The sequence below is a fragment of the Anopheles moucheti genome, chromosome 2, assembly GCF_943734755.1.
Source record: "Anopheles moucheti chromosome 2, idAnoMoucSN_F20_07, whole genome shotgun sequence".
In the NCBI taxonomy this organism is placed as follows: domain Eukaryota; kingdom Metazoa; phylum Arthropoda; class Insecta; order Diptera; family Culicidae; genus Anopheles; species Anopheles moucheti.
This window is the reverse complement of record NC_069140.1, coordinates 95,023,574-95,043,983: the sequence shown is the minus strand read 5'-3', so window position 1 is coordinate 95,043,983 and position 20,410 is coordinate 95,023,574. Positions and strand designations below refer to the sequence as shown.

Genomic DNA, 20,410 nt, shown 5'->3' with positions numbered 1-20,410 from the left:
GGTACCATAAACAAAGGATCACGCGCTATGCTACGTTAACGAATGATCGCTCTAACGATTCGAGTTAATCTCGAACAGCCGTTGAGATTCGCATAATGCAAACTGTTTCAGTAAGTATCGGTTTCGCTCCCGAAATATGTCTATTGCACAACCGTTGTTCCAGTAGAATATAACGACGTCTATCACGCATTGACTAGAACCTAGACCGATAACACTGCATGCTACTTTCGATGGCGGTCCCGACGCTTCTTACGCTTCCGGCCGCTGCCCTTGCGACGGTTGCGTTGAAACGTAAGCATTGCGACGGTGGCCGATTTTGAGAGTTCCGGTGGTGCATTTACATCTACCGTTGGGGACGAACAGGATGACGAACGTGAGGCCGATGAAGAAGCATGCAGTGATGAGAGTGATCGCGAACGCAACGGTATAACACCATTCGGGCGGGCGGTTTCTTCAAACGGTTCAATCGAAGAGCGGGTCGGCTCCTTTACGGTTTCCACCGTGGTGCTGACGACGATGACGCTGCCATCGTCGACAGTCAACACGTTATCTGATTCGATCTTTGGTGTGGTGTGTGCAAGGTGTTGACTTTGTTCTTCCTGTTCGATAGGTTGAATCGCTACTTGACTATCCGTAGTGAACGATACAGGCTTCGATACATGTTCCGTTTCTACGAGAATCGACGAAACGCTGCTTTGTTCAGCACTGTCTCCCGCAGTAGTGCTGTACGCAGTTTCTTCTTCCTCCTGCGGCACCAACTGTGGCGTTACGGGAGGCGTTAGAAGCATTACGAGATCATCCGGTCGCTCCGACGGTGACTCCGTCCCGGATGGTTCCGTCGAAGGCGATGGAAACATAGACGGTAACACGGGCACTGATGGGCAATCGTTCACTTCTGGCAATGTCGAACGTGGGATGAGCATGGCATGATCGATATTGGTGACGTGTGGATCGATGAGCTCGTCCTGTGCCGTCGTGCAGCATCGGTAGCGCTGCTGTTCGGCATTACCGTCATCGGTGGTTCGGATGGTAGTGGTCGTGGTGGTTGTAGTGATTGTCGTCGTTACTTTTCTGTTATGGCAACTACAACACTGTTCGAGTTTATTATTGTTACAACGATCTGCAAGAAGGAAGAAACATCACAACAGAAGAACAACAGATGTAGAGAGCGTTCGTAGTGGTAGTGGTTGGATGGTATGCGCGAAGGCGAACCATTCGGTTTCGGTTGTCATGTGAAAGGTTTGAGATTTTGAGCATTGAGAAAGCGCTAAGGGGAGGAGAGCTTTCGTTTGTTTTTCTTCTTCTGCAGCAAAACAGCGAGCGCGCGCATACAACCGGATGCTGTTGGCAACTACTACACCCGCCGAGAGGTATAAGGAGATATAGTGCATTAGATGATCTATGGCATAACTGAGTAGGCGTGCATCCGGATTATAGGTTTTAATGGATGATTTTTGTTGTTGTTGTTGTTGCCATTTTGCATGTTGAAGCACTAACGATGATCAAGCCAACTGGATGCAATATGGTGGGCACATATGTGGGTGAGAGGATCGTATGAAATATGAGATAGCCAGTATCAAGTATTAAAGATTCCAATCGGCAAAGCAAGGGTGGGGCTCTCGTTATTTCGTCAAATTGTTTGCAATATTTGCATCTCCTGGTTGTTGTAACTGCTGCTGCTGCTGCCGCCAATAAATATTGTGGCATACGCGTTCGCATTACGAATGGATTGCGAATGGAAGGTCAAATGGCGCGAGCAAATGAGATAGCAATCACTTTTGTTGCATGTGTTACGGGACATACGGTAGAGCATTTAACAAACGCAAGAACACCCTTTTAAGGTACTACTAAAAATGGAATGAAATTAAGGATTAACGAAATTAATTGATGTTGAGTTTTAATGATTGAGTTTGTTTGTTTGTTTTTTTCTTCCTTTGCTGTTGGTCAGTTTTGAGCGTGTTTTAGCTTCGTTTTAGGCAGGAACAATATTAAATATTGTTGTTTTTTTTTCCATTTTTATGTTAACCTTATTCAAATATTATATTATTCTGAGTTGTTACGATTTTAAAACAATAATTATGCGTTTTTGTTTAGTTCATTTCCACTATTGTTAAAAAAGGTACGGTATCGCACACAAATACTAACTCGGTGCTTACCTATTTTATGAGACACAACACAGCTTTAACGATGCACACACATACAGTGCACAGTGCACAGTGTAGTGTGGCTATTGCTAAAGCGTTTAATTTATGTTATAAACATTTTATTAAACCTGTTTATAAAAACGTAGTCATTCAAATAACTTGCTTCTTAATCCACTGACCAACTGCAACATTCCAAAGTAGTGCCACTGTTGGGGAAAAAATACACGAGGAAGTTGGAATATAGAAGGAAAACATCTTTTTGTTTTAGCATAACTTTTGACACTTAAAAACGAAACACTAAAGCAAAACACGAATTAAAGAAAAAGCCAAAAACAAAATCCAAACACAAACACATATGAACAATGTACAATAGTATCAAAAAGCCGTTGGAAGCTTGAACAAATCATAACGAAACTAAACATAGAACACAGAAAACGTGTATCAAATTATGAATAGATATAAAACAAAACAATAAATAAAATAAGTGATGTAGCAAATTCAGGAAAGAAAAAAAAACTATTGTTCACAACAGATCCGAAATGCATTGGAAGAGAAACATTTTGCTTGAAGGAAACATTAGCAAAAGCAAAACTTGGAAAAAGAAAAATACAAACAAGTTAATTGAATAAAACTGCAACATCAACAAACTTCACAAAAGGGCTGTCAAACTAAGGGTTGTTGTTTCTGGCAGTGGGGTTTTGGGCAGGTTTCAAAAACAAGGGTGTGAATATGCAGAAAATAACATAAAGAAAGAAGTATTACGTATACGTTTTGATTAGGTAGAGCAACAGGCCCCAGACGCAGGATGTCACACCGACCCACACGGAAAAGTTACGTCTCATTGCTCGATTGCGGATCGCAGCCATCGCCTCCCTTGCCACCGTCGTGTTGCCACCGGTCGATGCCGCCATCGCTACCGCTGCCGCACTCGAGGAGGAGGACGAGTGGGATGCATTCGTTGGGGACGGTACGACCGTCTGCTCCACAGCATCATTAGTAGTGGTAGTAGCAGTAATAGTAGTAGTGGTACAACAGCACAAGGATGGCGCAACACTGTTATGATCGTTAGTGTTAGCATCGCCCTCCAAGGGGTGGCTAGATTTGGCGCTATTGTCGTCGCTCTTCGACGGGTAATCTATGCAATAATCGCTGCTGTTATTTGTGGCGGTGATGCTGTTGGCGATGGTGATGGCGGTATTGGTGCTAGCGGTGCTAATGCCAGTGCTAGTGAACGTTCTTGCATCAACAAATGCTACAACCTGTGGATGTGATGGTGCCTTTGGCAAAGTTTCGTTCTTTGTATTCGCCTTTTCGGTTTCACTTGTTTCGATGCCACCTGTTTGTGCCGGCTGGTGATGATGCTGTTCTGCATCCGGTGTCGTCACGCTGCTTCCTACCAGTAGGTTTCCATTTTCGTCATGTTGCACTCCTCCCATGCTTAGCCTATTATCACGAACACTATCATCACCTTGATCGTTCGCCAGTGCCTTGTGTTCCACGTCAGCAGTTCCTCCCGTTTCCTGCAACTCCCGGATGTATTTGCTCAAAACGGCCCGCTCGAACTCGGTCAGCTCTGTTGTGTCGCCGGTTAGCGTTGCATTCTTCACTTTACTGCCCTCCGTTGGTTTGCTGTTTCCTTCGCCACGATGGAGATCCTTTAGCAAGCATTCTACCATCCGGTCGTCGTCAGCGGAACTGTGAGATGTTGACGGTACTACGGAAGATAAATGCTGCTTCCTAACCGTCTCCAGCACGTCTTTCATTTCCACTTCCCTCGAACTTCTCGGCCGACCACCGGCGATTTGAGGTTCGTTTAGACTGTTTCCAAAACCTCGTATACTACTGGTGCTTCTCCGGCTGCTTGCTGTCGATCCATCGCCATGACCCAACAATTGCATTACCGGGAGCGGCACTGTGGCAATAGGGTGGAACCATCGTGTGATAAAGAACGATCCGGCCGATGGTGAACATTGTCAAATAGGTTGAAGTATTTTGCAATGAAGTACAAATTCGAGAATTTGTTAGAGATGTTTGAACGTTGTTTGTTGAGCGATGAGCGTACGATCGACGAGGGAACAATCAAACAAATTTAGTTTTGATCAGCAAAAAGGAAAACAAAACAAGAGTCTTATGCGCACTACAAGCACGCATAATAACACACACGCACACAAACATCATACACACAAGCACACTTTTTGAAGGCTTCTAGTAAGACTATTTGATCATATAAGACAGCGGATGATCCCGGAAGATTCATTTTCCTAATGTATAGAGCTAACTGACCGCTTACTAGCAGAACAACGTCCAGGAAGCAGAATTAATGCTAATCGCATGTGTCGTATCTCATGCTTATTTTGGTCCTTATTGATTGTTTAACAACTTTTTCTATATTCATTGTATTTGTATCTATATTGCATTGGTATGAAAACGAATTCTCTGTCTTATTCTCTTCTCGTTGCATTTCTTTAAAGATCTGTATCCTACACCTTTGTTTACACCCATAAAGCGAACTTTCCCCGAACGACTATTTATAATCCTGAATCCCCAGGATTCAAGATCTGAAAGCTACTACATTAACAGTATAAATACACATACACAAGAGCACAGATATTGAAGATTTGCTGGATAAAGAGGAAATCGAGGTAGGATGACAGTAACTTTAGAATTATGACGTCAGAGGAATAACGTAAACAATAATTTGAATCCATTAGACCTTTAGGTTAACTCGTGGCTTTTTACAATAGAATACAAATATTATCGCACTGGCAAATACTAGTACTTTTTTCAAATTATCGGTAGAACGGCCAGTCCGTATATCTAAATGCTAATACTTTAGCACCCAAAAAGATGAATAAATCATCATCGTCGCTTGCACGCATTTTACAATTCAAAATGTGATTAAAATGTGTACGATCATGTTCGTGATAATTCGTTTAATTGAAAGGTATACATAATTTTAACAACATTAATCGCCATGAATTAGCTTAAAGTTCTGATATATACAAATTTAATCAATTTCCAAATCATTCTAGGCTTTTTATTGGATAATTTGTCCAATGTCAAAACGGGACGCCTCACGAGACAGGGCAATGATCAACGATCATAAATAATCGTGCATTTGCAGCATACCGTGTGCATAGAGTGAACGAGAAATTACCTATTTTATTTTAATAGTGCGACCAAATTGATTGATCCGATTGAATCACTCTGATCTGATGAGCTACGTTTAAACAAGCAAGCACTGCTGGGACTATGTAATAGAATACGTTAACATCGTTAAATACTTTATACGGTGGGTTAGTAACTGATCCCGCTTCAAAGCTCATAGGTTCGCCATTTGCAAGCGACCAATTTACACCTCTTATGCATGGCTGCGAGTGAAAAAATGGGACACATGTACGAAAAAACTGTTTGCAACGGTATAAAAAGCATTGACCTTCAGCTAAACCAATACCTACAGAAAATGTGTTACACTATTAGGTTAAGTTCTACCAGCTACTAATGCTCCCAACACCATGAAGCACATGAAAAACCAGCGTTAAGTATACTATCACAACGCTAATTTCGTACATGTATCGCGGCGATATTCTTTCAGGCACTATTTTTGATGTGTTTGAATCTTTTGAAGCAAAAAACACTCTGCTTTTGAAAATTTAAAAGCTCCTAGGACACCAGCCTATGATATGTTCTTCAATGACCGTATGGTCACGGGTAAACAAAATCAAATTCCGGAACTGATTCACCAGTCGGAGTCCGGGAAATATAAGCTTGCAAAAATCCATAGCGTTTCCCTGGGTTATTAACAAAAAAAGGTAACAAAACCGTTTAACTACGATGTACTCACATCCTTCGTTAGATTCAAGCCGCTGCTGAAGATCCTTTATCACGCTTTCTTTGCGCTTCAGCTCACTACCAATTGATTCACAAATCTGGCGTGTCTCCCGCAAATCCCTGAAGAAATAAAAACAAAAGGAAATTAGATTGCAAATACTACCACATTTGCACTATAAGGAATTACTTTTGAGCCGCTACGAGATCGGTTCTAGTGCGCGTAAGCTCTTCTGAAATCACTGCCTTTGCCTGAATTTCGTTCTGCAGCGAGCTCTGTAGGTTCAGCAATTCCATTTTGTCGAGCTTTTGCGAGCGTCGATTACGCCAATTTTTGTTATCGCTCGCATTGTGGTTGAGCGGCCCGGAGTGCTTCAGGTATTCGAGCTCTTCGGTCATTTTCGTTGCGAGCGCCTGAAGATAGCCGCGAGCGTCCTTCTCGTCCGATACCCACTGAATTATCTCCGCTATCTGACGTTCCCATTGGCTGAATGCTTGGCGTCTATTTCTGTAACAGGACATACGTGGAAAAATGAAAATGTGGAATCATTATTATCAAAACTCATTTCACTATCTCTCTTTTTTTCTCTTTCTTTTTCTATCTCTCTCTTTCTCTCTATCTCTCTGATCCTAAACTTACCTTAGGTCCTCATATTCGCTTTCCATTTGCAGCCGTTCAGTCGTCAGACGGCGGTTTGCTTCACTGATCATCTCCAAGTCCGTTATCAGTTTACGATTATCGTCGAGCAGAATCTTCTTCTCGCGCTCGTGCCGCTTGCGCAACTCAAGGATCGTTTCCTCCGAGTCCGTGAGTGATTCAAGTCGGCTCGAGTCAAGCTTTTCGCGCGCTTGCTGCAACTCCCGCTGAAGCATTTCCCGATGATTGTCCGCCTCGTTCAGCTGATCTCTTAGGGCCGATATTTCGATGTTGTATCGTGTCTGTTGCTGGTTAATCTTCTCGCTGTACTCCACCTCCAAACGATCGATTTCTAGCCGAATGGAATCGGATGAAGAGATACCAAGCGAATTGGACGATCCTAGTTCCGATGAACTGCGACTGCGTGCTTCCATCTGTAACTGCCGGTAGCACTCTTCAGAACGCTCGCGCTGCTGACGTTCCCGATTCAGCTCCGAAATTAAGTCCTGCACGCGGGCATCCTGCTCACGACGCAACTTATCCGTCTTGCGCAACTCGCTGCGTAGCGTATCCACCTTCTGCATTGTCACCTCAAGCTCTTCCTCCTTATCGCGCACCTGCCGCGACAACTTTTGCTTTTGTTGTCGCAGATCAGAAAGCTTGTCGGTTACCTCGGTATACTCAGCCATCGCAAGCTTGCGCTGCTCCAGTGCATCTTTCAGTTCCTTGTCCTGCTGTTTTAATCGATCTATTGCATCCTGATGCTCTTTCTGTAGATCATCCTTTTCCTGCCGCAGTAAACGTATCATTTTCTCGTTCTCCTTAATCTTTGCATCTACCTGTCCGTCTACGGAGTCACCAGAGGCTGCCGTTCCTACCGACAGTGCTCCCACCCGTTCGAAACTCTTGATCTGGCTCTCCAGTTCACAGTTGCGCTTGGTTAGGATGTTGATTTCATCCTGCAGCTTTCGCGTACTGTCTGGACTGAGCCGCTGTTTTTCCTCCGAACCGTGCTTTTCCAGCTTCAGTGGTGGCAGCGGTTGACTAATGTTGTTCGTCGTGATGGCACGCGACAATCGGCCTACGTCCGACAGGGAGCTGTCCTTGGTAAAAGTAAAGCCCACGAATGGCAGATGATGACCGGAGAAGGCAGGGTTTGTCGTAGGTGGTACAGCATCGGACAGTTTGATGTCCGTATCATCCACGTCGAAGTTTGACGTGTCCGTTGGACTAGAAACCTCCGGGATGTAAGGTGCCTGCCCGTTTCGTATCGTGTCCCAGTTGATACCTTCGAACCACGGATGTGCCTTAAAGTCGTCGATACCGTTTTGGCCGAGCCGATATTCGGGCGCGCAGATCAACCGCCGTATCAAATCCTTCGCCTGTTCGCTCACACCATACTCTTCATCGTCGTTTGGAAAATCGAACGAGTTTTTGTGGTTCATGATTTTTCCATATGTCTCGACTAGACTCTCCGCGTAGAACGGCGTTTCACCGAACAACATCTCGTACATGCAGACACCCAATGACCACCAATCACACTCTGGACCATACTTTCCCTGACCATCTTCCATCGCACGCAGGATCTCTGGTGAGATGTAGTCGGGTGTACCAACCGCAACGTTTGACTGTACCGTTCCCTGGGGACCAAGTCGTAAACAGGAGCCAAAATCGGCTAACCGAACATGCCCACTCGCATCCAGCACTATATTATCCGGCTTAATGTCCCGGTGCACGTACTTCAGTTCGTGGATGCTATGTATCGCCAGTACCATCTCTGCTATATAGAACCGTGCCATGTCCTCGGGCAGACGATCCTCGAACTTGCTCAGTAACGTTAACAGATCACCGCCACAGTAGTAATCCATAATGAGATACTACAAAAAACACAATCAACAGGTTATGATTACGACATAAATAAGGCATTATATCATCAGCATTTATTACACCTACCAAGTTAATGTCATCCTGAAAAGCGTAATGTAAATTCGTTATCCACCGCCGATCACCAAAGACCAGCACATCCCGCTCCTCACGGAAGCAAGCCGTTTCGGCGCGCTGTAAAAAAACAAAACAAACCAAATTCATCACCAAACATTCATAACCTGCGCTTACGATCGAGATTCACCTACCTTCAACATTTCCCATTTGTTCAGTATCTTCATCGCATAGATCTGACTAGTGTGATGCATCCGTACAACGCACACCTCACCGAACGCTCCGCGACCGATCACCTTCAGCACCTCGAAGTCGTCACGAGACAGCCGCAACTGTTTGATATTCTGCACAACCGACTTCATCAGCTCGATAAAGTCGGACACTGTCTTTTCGCGGCGCAGCGATGAATTGCAGCATTCGTCATACAGCACCACCAGACAGTCTACCATTGTTTCCACCGAGAGGAACTTTTCCGCCGACAGACCGGCAGCAGCAACTGCACCACTGAGGATGCTACCAAACAGCGGGCTGCTGACGCTATTGTTCGTGGTGGTACCATTGCTGCCGTTGTTGCTGAAGTTATTATTTGTACCGCTGCAGGTAACATGATCAAGGATGAGGTTTTCCAGCTCTTTTAGGCGAGCCGCGGGTGATTGAACTAAAAACGGATAGAAATAAAGGGAATAGTCCATTATGAACGACTTTCAACCTGATGTGCGTCAAATGCGTGAAACTTACCGGACAGTTTAGATAGATTCAGTCCAGCGAGGACATCCTTCTGATCGGAAGCCATCGTCGTTGCAATATATCGTTGATACTTTTACTACGATATTGCTCTAAGGTTTGCACGTTTGCAGTCAATCCAGCTTCTCTCGCAAACGAAACATAAACGCCAGTAATCGGTGCTGTATGGTGCCTTCCTTTGTTTATTATCTCAGCGATAGATTTCTTAAATCCTATCTAAGCCTCGGGTGCTAGTTTTGTTTCATTCGTCGTTGTTCTGTACCATCCGGCCGCAATCCGACCAATAATTTTAATGCTATGCTGCAACAATTGCACACTACTGTAAAACAGAAACGCTGTTTAAAAGCGGGAAGGTTTGGATCTTCCTAGCACTTTCGCAGCATCTACCTTACAGCGTTTGGTGACAGTGAAAACCACTACCGTTGTTGGTTCTATCGCTGGTCGGGTGCAATATTAATGCTAACCAGTGCTGGTAACGTTTGCGACGAAAGCGGTTCACATCCGGCTCCTTACGGGTCAGGAACCGAATGGCGGTGGCGATATCCCTGCGAAAGGACATTAGGACAACCGCCACCACCGTGATGGTGGTTCACCACCGCTGCACTGCTGTACCATTTGATCGTTCACGATGCGGTGTACTGATGGGGCTTAAATACCGTCTGAAATGGGACAAAATGCAGGCAAACATTGATTATTATTTAAAATGCAACATAAATATCAAATAAAAAAAAGAATATAAACAGCATTACAAAATTATATTCTTTCAATTCTACTGCTAACTTTATCATTTATTATATACATTTTCATACTGCTATACGTTTTCTTTCTGTTACTCTTGTTGTTTTAATAACTTATGTCTCCTCCTTGTATCCTTAAAATCAAGTACAGAAGCATATCGAATACAAAAAGTAACAACGAATAATAGTGGACAAGAAGCACATACTGCATAAACGCGGTCGTGAGTGTATGTATGCCTTCATTTCAAAAGCCCAAATTATTGGAGCGCAAAATTCTGTTTCGTTTCGTTGTAACTTTGCTCTGCTTTGGGTGTAGTGTTGTTCTTTTTTTGTTGCTTTTGCTTCTATTGTTTCCTCTTTTTCAGCACATCATGCACATTAGTATGCAGTTATGTATGATTGCTGCAGGCACGATCGTTTTCATGTCTTTGCTTTATTTTTTCGTGCCTATATTTTTCATCTTTATTCATCCGGAGTGCTTTCCATACAATTCCACCCATAATTAGTGAATGGGTGTCACGGCATGCGGAAGGCAACTACAAAAGCGAAGAACAAAAACACATCCGCGGTGATGAAAACAGTTTTCCTACACATAAACTGCTTTTTCGCCCTTAATCACAATACACATATTGCTTTACGTGAGATTTTCTTTTTTGATTTTGAAATGTTTCACATACAGTTATTCTACTACAAAAAATATATAAATCAGAAAAAGAAATACAAACGAATATAATGGGAACAAATAAATCTGTTGAGAGTAATTTTCCGATCGTACAATTTAAAATAGAATTCAATTATGCAGAAAACGCCACTTGGAATGGTGCAAATGCGTTCATCTTTCAAGAAAAAAGATTGTTTAATTAACAGAGAACATTTCAATGGTTAGCACTCGAGACCGACAGATCCCCTTTTCCATCACATTACGGGAGCTCCTTTTGCCGGTCAGACATAGAACCGACCATTCCTTTATCAGATTCGTGATAAATTTTTATCACATTATACTTTTGCCCACCTGAAAATTTTGCTTTTTCAATTTCCCCTTGCAGAAAACTAATATTTAAACAAGCATACACCAACGGGCCGGTGCCGTCCCTCGAACCGGTGTGTCCTTTGCGGAACTGACCGGAACTAGGTCGGGAGCGCGGTTTTCCTTGTCTCGAGCGATTCCATCATCGTGGTTGAAGTGCTAATGACCAGTCCCCGCAAATTGCCATATCCGCAGCAGGGCAAGTGGTTTTTGGCTGCGCTATGAAACTTCATCCTTAACCCGTGGCCGTTTGCAGCGGCGGGCAAACATAAATGGCATTTGTTTTCCTTTCCTATCACCAGCGGAAGTTTCCAGTTAGGGAAGGGGGGATCCACTTTCGCAAACTGTTATTTATTATTCATTAAACTGACGCAGTCTTAACCATCATTTGGTGGATACTTCTTTTTCTACGACCTTTGCACAACTCTTGACGTCCCGCTGGAAGTTCTTCTGCTGGTGGATAAAATCGAATAGCAAATGAGTTATGGAAAATAAAACTAAACAGCACCTATGCTTGCTTAAGAAACCATTTAAAACATCCGCAGTGATGTGATAGCTGCTAAAAGATAATCATTTAATTATTTTCCAACTTCAGATGGCGGGCACGAACGAATTCACGGTCAGATGGATGCAAACGTTATCGCTCGACGGGAGCTATGCGCTGCTCCAGACTAATTATTGGGAATTAATGACCAAACAAATAGTTCATGCGATTCAAGCACTCCCGGTTTCAAGTGCACTTGCAGCAAGCGGAAACCAAATTTCAAGCAAACAGTAACATGCCACATTCACCCAAGCGTTCACAGCTTGGGCAAATTCGTTTAAAACTTGATTGCTCTTGAATATTATTTCCCGACTGGAACTGGGCGCGAGGTGGTCGCACGAGCATGAACAAAGATCTTCGGGATATAAGCTTCAACTACGCATACCATCAATGCTATATTTGAACATTAATTTATTGAAACAGAGATTTTCTTTTTTACGAGTACTTTTTCAGAGGTATTTCAGCTGTCTGTGGGAACTTCAAGCACAAATAATATTGAGAAGCATGAAAAGGTGAATGTAACAATTAACAAATGCATAATATTTGGGCAGGTCATATACAAGAGTCGTGTTGTTGGTACGATGTGTTCAAATCTTGACTTTGTTGACCTCATATGCAGAAGTGACTGTTGTAAATGTCGGAATACCTGACATACAGTCACCGAGAACATCGCTGTAAGGTCGAATAGAAAGTATTTGATACATAAAAACCCTGGCAAGGAACTATTCTAGCCGGTTGACTCTACGACTGTCGTAAAGTTAAAATACTAACCTACCGACTATGTGCTGCACTAAACTGCAGCTGACTGGTGTCACTGACTGCAGCAAGGAAAATTCCCTGCGTTGGAAAGTAATGAAAGTGGCACCCTTGGTTTTAATGGCGTATTTTATGACCGCCTTGACCCTCGGCTGAAAGCAATGACTGGTGACGTATGGTGGTGAAACGAGTGCGAGAGAGCTCGAGACACATAAACATTGTCAAATCAATGAAATGGTTCACCCTCATATACACGATCCAGCAGGATAAACACGCCATTTACTGAGGACGATACTGCATTAGCCATATTTTTCCCCCTGCAATGTCTGCAGTTATAAAACTCTGCCCCTCCAACAATTCTTTCCATTATAAGTGCCATTTTTACCAATAAACTATGATAGGGAATGGTACTGGTAATGGTAGCCGGAGTGCGAAATTCCCTATTTCTAAGCCGAAAATCGTAGACCGGAGGAGAACAAGTTGTCACTGTTCCCCCTGCACTAGAGGAGTTGGTTCCCCAATAAACATTCGCAATATATTTATAAATTTCTAGGAGTAACGATGTAATCCTCCTGTATTTGGCACCTACTCTAAGGGCGAAGTATTAGAAACTGGAAAAGAAACACACAAACGAGTATACGAGTGATTATTTTTCCTGAGTGCTGTCCAATTTCTCACTCCCCATCGTAGAGTTGTGCCACATAAGTAAGACATCCATCCATTACCACTCGCCGAAACCCTCGATATTCTGCTAAGGTTCCCTTTCTCGAACTCTAGAACTCTAAGGGTTTTGGGGGTGAATTATTACATCAAATGCACTTTGCTCTTCAATCAAGGGTGAAATCGAAAGCTAGAATTATAATTCGTTTTCCCGTGTTTCTTAGGGCCACTTTTCAACACCATCCACTTCTACCTCGTAACCCATTACCTGATGTATTTATGCACGCTTGTACGGTCGATAGTAGATGGTTTGTCACGACCGACTTAGGGCAACCTAACCTATTCGATGCTTCGCCTCAACGTGAACATCGCAACAGTGGACCAAATTGTATGCGTGCCATGTCCCCATGCTCTTGCTGGCTTAACTCCGCAAACGCTCAATGAAAGCTGTTGGCAAATGTAACAAATAGAACTTCCGGCATTGGCGACGCGTTCAAATTCCCCCAACTTTTTCGCAGCGGTTCGGTACTTTGAATAAAATATTTATTAGGGAGAGTTGATGACTTAGAGGTCGAAGTCGAAGAGTGAGGGTGTAAGTGGATGTGTGGAGGTAAAATACGACGGGGAAAGCTTTGTCCAGCAGGTGGGTGTTGTAAGCTTCGTTGATATTTTTATTAATCGGGATCAAAACAGCAAAATATTACGTAAAGTCTTTAAAAACAGAACCTTCTGGCAAACACAGAATAATGTGCTTTTCACACACTTTCATCAGTACAGCATTTTTATTAAATTTTTTCTTAATCCTTCATTAAAAGTCCAGAAGAATTAGAATTGGAATTGTGTTGCAAACAAAATATACAAACTTCACTTAGAATAAAAGGATAAAAGAGGTAAAACGGGACTCTGCGACAGCACAACCGTTGCGGATGTCTAGACCAAGCGTCTGGCGCTAATAGAAGCATCATTCTCTGACGGGCTGCTGACGCCGAAACTAACCATCCACAGCCACTGGACGCTTCCATACGTCCCGTGGCTATGATGCTACGAGTCGAGTGTCTATATCGGAGCGGTTGAATGATCTCATCCCTGCCATCACTTCGACATTGCAGCAGCACAACAACCATCGTCCGATTATCCTTCCCGTCGACGCGAAACCCGGAAAAGCATGGCAAAAATCAATATTGCGCTACTAAAATGACTCACCGGCAAGGCGAACCGAGAGAAGCTTTACTACAGGAAGCGGGGTTTAACGTAATTTATTGTTTGAAGTAATAAAAAAATGAACTTTTCCTGTTAGTTTGAAATGTTTCGTTTTCTTATTAAAGCTTTAAATAATTAGTCTTAAAAAAATTTAATTATTTTTACAAATCGACCATTCAACGGCCGATGGTTGGGTTTGGGATTTGCGTTAGTCATTGATATATAGTCATTAGAATACTGCCTAACGACTGGAATATAGGGCGGATAGTAGGCATTTACTGAAAAAATATACTTTAAGACTTTTCTGTCATTTTTATTTACCATAATCGATTTAGGAGATCTGTCCAACTGTAATAAGAACTGTCATTTATCATAAGCACGGCTAAACCAACCCCCGGTTAGAAAGTTTATGATTTAAAGGATGATCTTTACACAATTATCATGTATTCCTGGTCACGGCACCAACATAAAAAAATTAATTATTTTAGTGGTATTTGGTGTGCTCTAATTGTATCGTTTCTAAACTTTGCTTCGTAACTTTGTGTTGAAATTATTTTATTTTTCCGTACTATTTTTCTGCTAACCAATGATCCACAGAGTTGATCTTCACCGTCGACGTGATGTGCTCGATTTGGGAGCTGCTCGTCAACGTACCCAACTGCCCAACACTGGATGACTACTGCTAGCGCAAAGTGATGGATAGCTAAACGCCAAAAACAGACGTCGACAGCTCCGACAACGGCACGAACAGTGTCACAGTCAGTGTCACATTAAAAATACAGCAAATTAACTACACACACACACGCACACGAGCCGTCCCTTAGCCTTTGCGAATGGGAAATAGAGACCTAAAGCGCAACGCGCAAACCCGTGAAAAGTCATGTCGGCTGGACGTACTACTATCGCCGCGTTTTCTGTGCCCCACGCACGCTTGTCCTACCATTTGTTTCTTCCATGTCGCACCAATGTTTTTTCCAAATGTGGATTTTTTTTTTAATCTACTAGTTTTCTCCACCAGCAGCGATCGTGGCTCCATCATCCATCCGCTTCCAAAACTGGGGCCGCACCAAACGCGTCAATGGATGTAGGTAGAAAAGGGAGAGAGGAATATAACTAAACTCCCAAGCACATACCCGACGCATGGAGGCGCCACCAGACAACAGCAAGGCGTCATTTACGCCGTCGTAAACTTACGCAAAAGGTGTCGGGTGTGCGGTGCGCGTGCGCGCGCGCGCTCGTTGGATTCTGTCGCGAGAGGCCATTTTCGCTTGGAACAAATGCGTTTCCCACGCGACAACAACGTCGTATCTGCGCCAAAAGTGCGTCAATTCTTGTGAGCAACGTCCCCATACACACAGCGTTGCTCATTTCGGTTTGGTTTCGGTCTTCTTTTGCTTTAGTCCACCTATTTCGTCAATGACAAGAAATTGGAACGAAAATGAACTGAGGTGGAACTTGGCATGCCGAAGACAGTGCGGAACGGTAAATCAACGGTTGATTGCCGGCATGGAATTTAGGTCCGACTTTCCCTTCCGGAAGACGCTATTATGTCGCGATCAATCGCTCAATTGGAGTAAATAGTTCGAAAAAGTCGTCCGTACATTTGTACCTTGTTGCTTTTGCAACTTTTTGTGAGTTTAAGGGCGAGCCGTTGTGTGATGTACAAAACATTACAAATCCATCCTTCGGACTAATCACACACCTTTGCCGTGTGTAGCGATACTCGCTCGCAGCTGTGATTCGCTGAAAGGGTAGTAATCGCGAGCTTCAATGTAGCAACTTCCATTAACATTACGCTTTGGTGCGCACGGCACGAGTCACACAGCTTCAAGGGAATTATGCGCAATTTATGTGAATGTTTGCTGTCCATCATAACTGCCACCGCCAGAGGCTGTGTCACGTTTCACCGTACGCCTTCACGCGTCTCGAATGGTAGCGATGGCATTCTCCAGGCTAGGTGAAATGATCCTACTAAGGTGCTCGGAGATCGACAAGGATTCGCGAACAAATTGGATGTCTATGTACGGCAATACACACAGGGAAACTCGCTGATGAATTATCGGTTTTATGGATTATGGAGGCTACGATTGTTAACGGAACAACACCCTTTCATGTTATCGCACCAATCCTGGGCAGTGAGTAATTAAGACTAGCAAATAGCAGGCATTTTAACTAAAGGTTTTCGTCACTTTACCACATAGGTGTTATATAAAAGGGTGTGATTTCGCTCGTGCATTATAACTAGCATTTTTTTCGTGCCGGATGAGTCTCCGGCAATCCGAGGAAAATGTATTCTTCTGCGAGTTGTAGTTGGCATGTCTTTATAGGACGTGGAGATCCTGTCGAAGAACACGAACAATGATTATCCACAATACACCAATGAAGAAATCTCTAGCAGATTTCCAGAACATGAGCCGTTTTCCCTCTAAAACAAGCAAGAACTAGTCCTGGTGGGATCTGCTAGGGATTGTTTATTGTGAGTAAGTGATTTATTTGCTACCCGCGATTATTACCCGATTTGCCTTATATATCTTTTTTTTAAACACATATTTCACCAACAATTACAATTACGGTTCGCCTTGCGACATGAAGTAATTATTTTCCAGACACCTGACAATGAGCTCATAATTCGACCGTAAGCGTTGCTAAACAAGTATGCGCAAGATTGCAGTTTGTTGTTTTTTTTTCATACACGTGCACATCCGTACTTTTCATCATCGGCTCAGCGCATAACATCGTAACACACTGACCAACATAATTCTTTTTTTTTCTTGCGTACAACATCTCTTTCATTTGCTGGTGGCACACAGTGCCATTACTGAGGATGATGGCGAGATCGGTGTGTAAGCACTCCTTTTCTTGCACCTTTTGTGAATGATGGCAACGAGAGTGTGTGGATGTGAAGTGATTGTACGCGTAATTTGCCAACCAACGGTTATGCTTCCACGCTGAAGAAGAGCAATTTACGACGAAAGCACGTGATACAACCGCACAAGAAAGGTCTGAAATTCGTGTCTCCATTGGCGGTTGCGATGAAACAGCCGGTTATGCTTCTGCACACCATCAATTGAAGTTTTTTTTGTCGGTACAGTAAAAATACTTGTAGAGTGCACGTAAAAAAACATTTACCGTAAGTATTCCACCGTGTCGATGGTGTGAAAATGATACGCGATAATTATGCTTCGTTATTCACCGCTAACCACACAAGCGTGAGCTACGCAATGAGACAAATCGCTCACGCACTCAATGCAGCAGTGAGCAGTGAGATAAATTTTCCTCTTTCCAATTCATTACGGTGAAGCGTATTTTTGGCTTGCGAAATTTAAATCTCCACCAAAACCGCACCTACTTGGGTAATTTAATTCATCTGCTGTTTTTGTTAGCCATTTCCAAAGGTGAGGTCGTTTTTTTTTTTGCTACACCTGTGTTTCTATGATTTCCTCACATCGAAATGGAACACAACAAAGGAAACGTGGTGAGAAGAAGGTGCTAATTTTTTCATGATGATTCACATTCAGTAAAGAAGCGGAAGATTCTCTCGCAACGGTGTGTTTGTATTGCAGCAGCCGCTCGATTAAGCATCGATCTACCCAATTATTGTTATTAACAGCCGCAACGAAAAAAAAAAACAGGTAAACCTCCCTCGCGCGTACAGTTCGCACTGTATCATTATTACCGCGGCACGCGCCACTTCTTCCTTCGCAATTTAAAGCTAATTCGTTTTGCAAAGGATGGAACCGCAGGAAGGAAAAAGAAAAAAAGTCTCATCAAACATAATAAAACAAACCGCACGCGCACAAAACAAAGGACGCACACAACACCGGTACATGTCGGTGCAAAAATAATGGATGTGCTTGTTAAACATCGTTTTTGAATGGCGAGTTTTAGGCATGACAAAAAAGTATACCAGCTTGTATAAAGCCTGCTTGCACAAAACAGAAACAAACGCTTTGTTGAACCAAGGCGGATGATGAACACAAAAAAAGACCAAAATGATCGTACGGGCAACAAATTAATACTGCAAGCCAAAGGCCAATGAATCGTGACCTTTTGGTAGTAAGATGATACGTCTCCCTTTCCTCACCATTATTGCCAGCACATACTAAACAAATTTAACGATTTTTATTGGTAGTAATAATTTTAAACAACGATAAAATGATATCGTTAATTTTATCGTTTTTTACCCGTAAAAAAACATTGCACGAATAAAGCTTATGATTTGCTTTCGGTGGGACCTATTTGCAGGTTGCTATTACGAGTCTATCAAATTTAAAAACAAAATTTTCTAATTTATTTTACAAAGTTTATGGGAAAATAATATAAAATAAGGTTTTAAGCAAACTTTTAAATTAATGAACTAAAACATGTTTTCTCTAAAAATAAATATAAAAAAGATCGACTATTCGATAATTGACGTGACACGGAGGCGTTACAGCGTCTTCTCGGGGTGGTTTTCCAAAAAAGGCCATAACTATTCCAACCATTTTAAAAACACTAATTGAGCAAAAAATGTGCACCAGTCTCGTAACCGTGCCACGTGGCGCAGGGGAAAGTCCCATCGCTTCCGTCGACCACCAGCTTTTTTCCTTCCACTCTCCCGAACTCCAGAGCAACCGCGACTTAATGGCAAATGTTTCGAATAGTTTCGGTGGGGTTAATTAAAATTGCATTTAATACTACCGGCTGTCGGTTGGCCGCCATTGTTGCGCCGTGCTGGCTGCAGCTTGGGCGTACGTTGGTGTGGCGTTAACCGCTTTGACTGTTGCGAACAGCGATTGAAGGTGGAGAAAAAAGGCTTCACGGCGTTTGTTCGTTTGCGTTCCATTTGTTTATCTAAACGTTTTTTCAGTACAACGTAAAAATTGATAAAATATCTTATCTACGACCACTTTACGCAACATTCAAGGAACTCTCATAGCTTGACAATAATCCCGAGGAAATTCTTCAGATATTTACTAAACTTGCGTAGTACCGGTAACAAATCGCAGCTAAAGGGAGCAAATTAGATCAGAGATAATATTCCGCGAAGAAAACCAAACCTACTGGCACAGTGTGGCAAACTCCATTCAAACCTGTCTCTAAGCACGTCTAATAATCAACCGGTGCAGTGTCGAGCACACCCGTACGCCACACGCACACTGGTGTGGCAGAAATTAATTGCATCTATTTTCAGCGTATCGTGACGAGTGCATATACACACGGGTGCATTCCAGCGCCATGAGAAGTACACCCGACGGATGGCGCACTTCATTCTCAGTGCTCCTCCGGCTCCCTACGGCGACCGCACAATTCGCACACCCCACCACCATCGTCTTGCAAACGTGCCTTGAAAGTGAATTTCAAACCAAAAAAGCAGCTCTTTTGAGGAGAGACCGCCACGTTAGGACGCGGTTTGTTATGCTGCTGCACCAACCAGGGGAAGAACCCGCGAAACGGAAAACAACTTTCAAGTGTACGCAACCCAACAGCACGGGGTGCAATGTAAACGGTTCGCCAGCAGCAAGGGAAACCTGCACAGTAATCTCTGCCGACGTGAGATCATGTGCAGAATGCTCGCTGCCATTCTAAGAATTTGGTAATGGAGCATGTTTGATGATGGGAGTTTTGTCCCATTTATGTTGAAGTGTCTCTCATAGTGGCATATCTTTACAGTGTTTGTATTGTCTAGCACGACATAAGGATAGATAGTAAGCAACAGTCGGCAACCCGTTACATATTTGGCTTAGTTATAGGGGAGTTATCGTGCAGGGAAGTCTTGCAGAGGCCCGAAGAAATCGACAAAAGGCATTGCAATTTCAAGTAAAATACCAAATCCTTGATGTGAGAACATGTGATATTTTGATTCTAGGACACTTTTTATTTAATTTAGACTGCTAAATTCGGCACAAAATTCATATTTAGAAGACACCAACTCATTGGTCACACAAAAAGACACGATAATGTTTGCATTTTAGTCACAATCTTTTCGATAGATGGCTGCACCTTCACCACCACACATGCTTGTTTTGAAATAAAGTTGATGACAAACGAAAGAGTCATGAGGTTCAACACTTATTTTGTTTAAAAAAACCCTACTAGCCATCTCATCCAAAAATAACCAACAAGGTACAACCTTTTCTACCTCAGCAGCATCCCGCGGGGTTTATTTTCGCAAAAAACAATCACTACAAATTTTGCCATAATGTATAGTGCGGA

The 20,410-nt window shown here is 43.0% G+C and overlaps 1 protein-coding gene across 1 annotated transcript in view; it reads right to left on the bottom strand.

Annotated features, from left to right (window-relative positions):
* Positions 1-20,410, bottom strand: part of LOC128298862 (serine/threonine-protein kinase Genghis Khan) — a 48,468-nt gene that overhangs the window by 9,028 nt on the left and 19,030 nt on the right. Inside the window, exons 3-8 of the mRNA XM_053034665.1 lie at positions 9,286-9,950; positions 8,742-9,205; positions 8,563-8,667; positions 6,613-8,486; positions 6,163-6,480; positions 5,989-6,095 (exon numbers count right to left, since the gene is read on the bottom strand). Coding sequence (XP_052890625.1) covers positions 5,989-6,095; positions 6,163-6,480; positions 6,613-8,486; positions 8,563-8,667; positions 8,742-9,205; positions 9,286-9,340 — 2,923 coding nt within the window. The 5' untranslated portion in view covers positions 9,341-9,950. The remainder of the gene's footprint in view (positions 1-5,988; positions 6,096-6,162; positions 6,481-6,612; positions 8,487-8,562; positions 8,668-8,741; positions 9,206-9,285; positions 9,951-20,410) is intronic.